General features: G+C 38.6%; 1 protein-coding gene across 1 annotated transcript; it reads right to left on the bottom strand.

The window, feature by feature from the left end:
- Nucleotides 1-3,657: 3,657 nt before the first annotated feature.
- On the bottom strand, nt 3,658-5,496 carry LOC124408783. Its single transcript, XM_046885972.1, has 5 exons — nt 5,012-5,496; nt 4,614-4,915; nt 4,392-4,513; nt 4,098-4,269; nt 3,658-3,957 (listed from the first exon to the last, which is right to left on the bottom strand). The coding sequence occupies exons 1-5, from the start codon at nt 5,463-5,465 to the stop codon at nt 3,805-3,807; spliced, it is 1,203 nt and encodes a 400-aa protein (XP_046741928.1). The 5' UTR covers nt 5,466-5,496; the 3' UTR covers nt 3,658-3,804.
- Nucleotides 5,497-6,911: the final 1,415 nt, after the last annotated feature.

The raw sequence follows: 6,911 nt of genomic DNA, 5'->3' as shown, positions 1-6,911 counted from the left end.
AAAAATATGCCACATATGGGAAACTTTCTCGGAGGCAACCATCTAGCACCAACCACCTCTTAAAACAACCTTGATACAAGAATCACCTGTGATCTCAAATGGTGAAAATACGTAAATAGCGTAGCCAAAAAGTTCAACAAAGTTCCAGGATAACGAAAGCCTTGAAATGCATCACACCGGACTTGTTCGTGAAAACCTACAAGTCCTACGTCCGGCCATTACTGGATTCCGCCAACATATAAATATGGTCACTCTACTTTCGCGGGGACATCGAGCTTCTAAAAAAGACCCATGAACTGCAACGGCACTATCAATAGATCTGAGACACTTGGATTATAATGTGAGGTTGTATAAGTTGTATCTGCCATTACTAAAAATAAGAATGAGGAGAGAAAGAGGTGACCTAATCGAAACCTTTAAGCTCCTAATGAGACCCTGTGATACGAATGTGGTGGAGTTCTTCAGGCCATCAAGGAACACGCAGCTTCGAGACCACCGTCTAAAGCTCGATTCCAGTCCATTAAATAGAAACCCATGGAAAAACTTTATTAGTAATAGATTGTTGGTAGTGTGGAACTCACTTTCAAGTGCGGCTATTGATACAGGCACAATCAATTAATTTAAAAACAGGCTGCATAGTTTTTGCTATACGTGTACTCAAGAAGACTGAATCAGACAGACAACCTTTCAAGGTTTAGCTTAATTCTGCAATCATAATAATAATACTAACGAATCTTCACTTTTTCGTCTGCAATTTTTGACCTGATCGCAGCAACTTTGGATCAACAATAAGCGCAATCCTTCTCTCTTGTGAAATTATGTTGGTATAGCGTCTCAATAAATTCAATCCAGCATTTTCCATAATCCGCGAGAACGGCTTAACCGTCTTTTTGCAATATATAAAGCCCTTCAACTGTCCGTTTTATTGTTAGAATTGATTAGCAGGACCTGTTCATTATCAATTCGACGCTCAGAGGAATGCGGAAAGAACACATAGGATCTTGTGGGATTCACAGCTCTGAAAATCTACGGCATTTCCACTGTTTTCTATCTGTAATTTTGATTCCTTTCTTTCATCGTCTTCAGACTACGTGCAATTGCTTTTCGCTAAAGATACACTTGAATACTGTTAAAGATAATTTATTGCGATGGTGAATTACATATGACTGTATGTATGATGTAAGTACCGGTAATGTGTGTGTACTTATGTCCTTAATATGTTCCCGCTTGTGTATGAAACGTATGTCAACGTTTGTGTGTGATTCGGATGACCCTTGAAAGATCGGGTGACGAGGATGATACGATGAGAGACAGGTATGAAAAGATTAGTTATAAATTAGTTATAAATGTTAGTCGTATTAGCGTTAGTGTGTTTACTTTACTTGTTTACTTTGAAAGACATTTGTAGTGTCATAATTCGAATACCGATATTTTCTTAACATATCTATTACTATTATTGCCGGCACCCCAACGTCTCTATTTCCATATTCTTATTCTCAAAGCTTGTTGACGTGTTTCAAGTGTTACGTCTTACATGGTGTAGATGAATTTTGTGACATATATATACATATATATATATATATATATATATATATTGTGAATTTTTTTTCATATAGTAGAACCAATGACCACTAAAATCTCGCAGTTACAGATTTTTTAAGAAATTATTATTCTTAGAATAAAATATATCCTGAGAATATGGCCGAAACACGTGTATTTCAAATGGGGAAATTCACCCCCCGGCGGGGAGGGGTTAGAGGCTAGATAAAAATCTGAAAAAAGAGGATATTTTTTTTTAATTATTTGGAGCCGATTTGGGGGGCATCTGATTAAAAATTCGCCCGACCCCTAAATAAGGACCACCCTAATATATATACAGCAAGAAAATTAATGGCGCACCCGTTACTCGACGAAATAATGCTGATTTTCAAACTGCTGTAAGTCAATGAAAAATTGTCGAAAAGAATCATTTAGGGAGGCATTTTAAAGGTTTAAACTTTATCTTTAACATGGTCTATAGCGCAATTTTAAATGGTCGCTCCCGCGACTTTAGTATTCCGTATTTGATTAATACGTGAAAAATCAAAGGGGTAGCCAAAGGGTGTAACAGTTTGAATAAGCCCACCTAATACGAAGTACATCCTTTGTAGTCAGGTGGACTATTTCCGTCTTCGCAAAACCTCGTCCTCACTCTACGAGACGACGCCCTATAAGTAACAACTTCACGTCAGAACTTCACGATTTCTCAACTGTGTAAATATTCTCTTTGGCTATCAACATTTTAATTTTACGTTCATAAACCATAGTGTTATTTTTTCCCTTCAAAGTTATAAACATTTCAATTTCACAATTAACACTCATCGCATTACAATTTTCGCTGGATAAGCTTACAACGAGCACGAGGTCACGATGGAGTATCTAAAACAACGGTTTGACGACATTTGTAATTAACTATAAAGTTGTTTATCTCAAATATACATCGAATCCAGTTAGACAACAGCAAGTGATAGTAAAAGCTAAGTACATAAAAGAAAAAAGGAAACTTTAATTGTGACAAATAAAAGTTTGATATGAATAATTTACCACGTGATCATTACATGTTAACATTTGTTTTTATATATATATATTAATAGTGAAAAGGCGTATTTTATCTGGCGAATAAATAATGAATGAACGAATGAATGAATAATTAATATTTTATATTTACAATTTTAGCTATACATATTTTGCTTCTTTTTTTACGTTTTGCAGCCAACTGTCTTACAATTAGTGAAATTATAAAAATTTTAATCCTTACTGAAAGTCAAAGATTAATAGAAAATGATAAATATCAAATTTGATTAATTAAATACCGATAAATACGTGGTGAATATTTTATAATTATTAATGAAACAAAGTCACTATATATATAATTGAATAGCTTAGAAGAGCTTTTGTTTAATGTTTAATCGATGATCTTTTGATGTTCAGTTGTTTCCTTTTCAGAAAATTTCCTCATCAGAAAACTGTGTTTTATAAATCTTATTTAATTCATTTATAACTGTGAGTTTTATTCTAATTTAAATTAGCTTCAATTATTATTATATTAATAGTTTTCATTATAATTAACCCCTAATTTCCCTATGGTTAGGTAAAGTTTCTTGTTATTATTTTCAACTTTTGCACGTAAGTAACAACCGTTACAAGGGGAAGCTCCACCATATTACTAAATAAACGCACGGTGCTCATGTTTTTTTTCAAATTTTTTTGGAGAACTTCTTTCAGTCTTACAACGGAATAACTTATCGGACTAACAGGAATTTTTGCTCAATTCCAAGAAGCTTTAATTTTTTGTATCACAACATCTGTACTCTATGGAATGGTCAGTTTTAGCGAAGTATGATGGTAGCATACATATCGTTGTAATTTTTTTTATCACGCTATGCAAAAACTTGCGTTCGCTCCGCTGTTAAAGAAACTAATATGTGAACCTCGAGAAAAAACACCCGTTTTCGCTCTCGGTGTATGATGTACTATTTCAGTGCATAGTCCGCTGCGTTCATTTTTTAGGAGAGCATTATCATGTTAAATTGTATTTTCTGGTTGCGCACAAGCAACTCAACACGATATCGGTATATGTATGTATGTTGAGCTGAACACAGTCATGGAGTGCCGCTTCATCTGTCGTCTATACAGAATGTAGTATTGACCATCGCATCACAACATTGATCTGTATGTGTGAACTAGAAACTGCTGTGCCATAGCTGATAGTTGAATGTTTCAGCTTAATTGCTTGTTCAATCTTAGGAAGCTTCGATCTACATGTTACTTGGCATATTCCAGTAGAGTTTCCAAATGCGTTGTGGTCATGTCATTAGTCGGCCCAAATGCAATGCAGACCCAGGCCACGATGCAGAGTACGTATTTCCAAGTGTACATTTTACTTTGCATGGAGTGTTCAACATCGACAGTTCGATTCTAAGGTAAAAAACCGGAAAATTTTCGTCAAGTGACATGCAAAAAGGTCGCTAAATTTTTGAAAATATTTCAGGCATGCTCGTGGTAACACGAAATATTTCAAACCCCATGCCAACTGTGTAAACTACGCTAAAGCTCACCGTGTCAATTTCGGGTTTTCCATGATCAAGAGTTGTTGAATTTTTGTATTGGTCTGTCGCTGTCAAGTGAATACAGATCGCTACAAGGTACAGCAGGAGTGTAACAATGGACAACCAGCAGCGATAAGAAATCATGCGAAATTCGTCCAGGTCAAAATGTCCAAAATCAATTCTAAAATTCACAAGTATTACTTACAGGATCATACACGCTGCTGAAATGAAGGTCGACGTGGAACATAAGTCAATTTATACAGCGAACATACGTATAATGAATATTGTTGTACACTTTCGTACCTGTCCATCGCAGAGAGAAGACATATTGTGACGAGAAATAAAAATATCCCTGATATTATCTGGGGGTAGTTGGTGGCGTTTATTAGCGCAAGTAGACTGGGATCAGCCTCCATTTTTGCTACCTAGAATTATCAGATCAGCCGCAAAGTTATTTCCTTCTCTGCACATCTGAAAAATTTTATATCTAACGGTAAATAAACTTTAATCAACTTTCCTACTCACCAAGAGGACCTGAGTCAAGGCGATGCCGCCGAGAAGTCCCTGGCACCACATCATCACACATTTGGATAAATTGTGCATTTTGATTGCGACGTGTATAGGCTTCAAAAATTTTTCAGTGGCGTCTTCTACCCTATTAGTTTTCCGAATTTTCACTGCACTGAACCCGTTTCTCCCCTGAACGTAAATGGTGTCAGTTGTCAACTCCAGCATGGGCGATGGCTCCTCATACTTTGTTTTGTTCTTACGATTTTCCTGCGCATGTTGCAGTAATTCGGCAATCGGTAGTTCAGCAGCTGCTTCCCCTGGAGTATTTCAAGATAAAGAGAACGAATCGGCACCCGAGAAGCCGAATCTTCATTATTAGGTTTAATGAAAAAATGTGCAAACAGATCACTCACTTTGTCTCTGAAGATTTTCCACTCTCCTGCGGCCTTCTGACTCCGCATTGCCGTCTGTGGAAGGAGGTCTCCTTGTCGTCGTTTTCTCGTCAACATTCCCGCGATCATCGTTCCTGCTTTCATGTGTTCTTCGCCTCTTCGACCGTATTTGTCTTTTCCGGGGCTGTTTCTCAATCCCACTTCTACGAGTGCTGGGAACCTGTTGCTTCTTCAAAATTTGGCCGCTTCTCTGCCTGGGTAAAGGTCTCGGCACGGAGGTCATGACATCCGTCGACTCTTCCGAGTCACAATTAGAAGGGGCCGATATTTTTCGTTTATTTTGTACTGGATCGACTTCTTTCAGTGGGGTGCTGGTATATTTGATGTCGGAATCCGACTCATCGAAGTTTAGTGATCCGTCGTCACCGGCTTCATACATGATTTCTGAACTGTATCTCTGCTCTCTTGCAGACATTCTCTCTCTTCAATTTCTATCCCGTGAATATCGCCAGTCTGTGATACCTTGATACGGACTTGAAATAATAATACTCAGCCAGGTACATGTCTACGGAATTTCCACGAGGTGATCATCTCTTAGACGTTAAAAGCACTGCAACAGCCGCAGCGAGTCACAAGTTGAGATTGCTATCGGTTTTTCAACGTAACATGCTTCATTCATTGCCTGACTAAATTACTCATATACAGAGTGAATTGCTAACAACTGCATGAACCGTTGTCTGCTAAAAACCGGAGAACGGCTGCCGCAGAGCGACCAACCTTCATAAATGTAACCTGAAATTTTTTTTCAGTTATTACTGACAGTTGTGCTCAACAACGACAGCTGTCAAAATTTTGGAGACGGACACCGCGGTGAACTTTTGTATAAATTTATGACGGCTGGTCGCACGGGAAAACAGCCGCTCTCGTATGTAGAGCTTGCGCCTTAGACGACGGACCATGCAGTCGTTAGCAATTCACTCTGTTTACACGACGTTTACTTGCGTTATTAAGGAATCACTGCTACTGGATACGAACAAAAGCGAAAGCTACTGCATACTTTACCCAAACGCAGTATAAGGTTATTTCTCGTCAGAAAATTCACAAAATTTGGAATGTAAAATACGGGTTCCTCCACTATGTAACTGCGTCACATCCCGATCTACACTTGACGGCGTCGTTAGCAACGAGGCGCTGGCTATGTTGTCAGTTTCACCATGCTTAACAACGCTCGATAAGCTGTGTTCAAGTCTTACAAACGGCTTAGACCCGATTCCCCAAAAGTTAATCGAAGTTAAAACTGAGTTTGCCTATCTCCAAACCATACAGAAATAATTGAACGCCGTTTAAGCTGTGTCGAAGGAAATGGGCGTTATACAGGGTGACCCAGCCTCAAGTGCACAAACCGATAGGGGTTATAGAGGAAGTCGAACTGAGTGAATTAACCTAAAGAACATATGGTCTCCGAAGTAGCGTTCGCGAGATACGACCGGTAAAGAAAGTCCCGCTTAGCGCCGGCATGTAGGCAACTGAGTACACATCAGGCAGCGGTTTGCGGTCTTGTTGATGTGCACTTGACTATCAATGTGAAACATAACGCGTTCAAATTCACGAGTTTCAAACGAAACCGCTCCTGACATTGAATTTTGGCCAAACATGCCGGCGCTAAGCTGGACTTTTTGATCGGTCGTATCTCGCGAACGCGACTTCGGAGGCCACATGTTCTTTGGGTTAATTCACTCAATTCGACCTCTTCTATAATCCCTATAAGTTTGTACACTTGAGGCTGGGTCACCCTGTAGAGCTGTACCGGAGATTGAAATATGCAGGCACATAATGACATAAATTTTTGGCGCAGTGTCAGTTGATAACCTTCGAGTCGAAATGATTTCATTGTCATTTCTGACCAAATGGTAATACGATT

Source organism: Diprion similis, chromosome 8, assembly GCF_021155765.1.
Source record: "Diprion similis isolate iyDipSimi1 chromosome 8, iyDipSimi1.1, whole genome shotgun sequence".
NCBI classification, from domain to species: domain Eukaryota; kingdom Metazoa; phylum Arthropoda; class Insecta; order Hymenoptera; family Diprionidae; genus Diprion; species Diprion similis.
Note: the sequence above shows the minus strand (reverse complement) of the source record. Positions and strands in the feature narration are given on the sequence as shown.

Coding starts and splice junctions, on each gene's coding strand:
- LOC124408783 (XM_046885972.1), bottom strand. CDS start 5,465: ATGTCTGCAAGAGAGCAGAGATACAGTTCAGAAATCATGTATGAAGCC. Junction 4,270..4,391: donor CTTCTCTCTGCGATGGACAG/GTACGAAAGTGT, acceptor TGTGAATTTTAG/AATTGATTTTGGACATTTTG. Junction 3,958..4,097: donor GAAAACCCGAAATTGACACG/GTGAGCTTTAGC, acceptor TTTTTACCTTAG/AATCGAACTGTCGATGTTGA.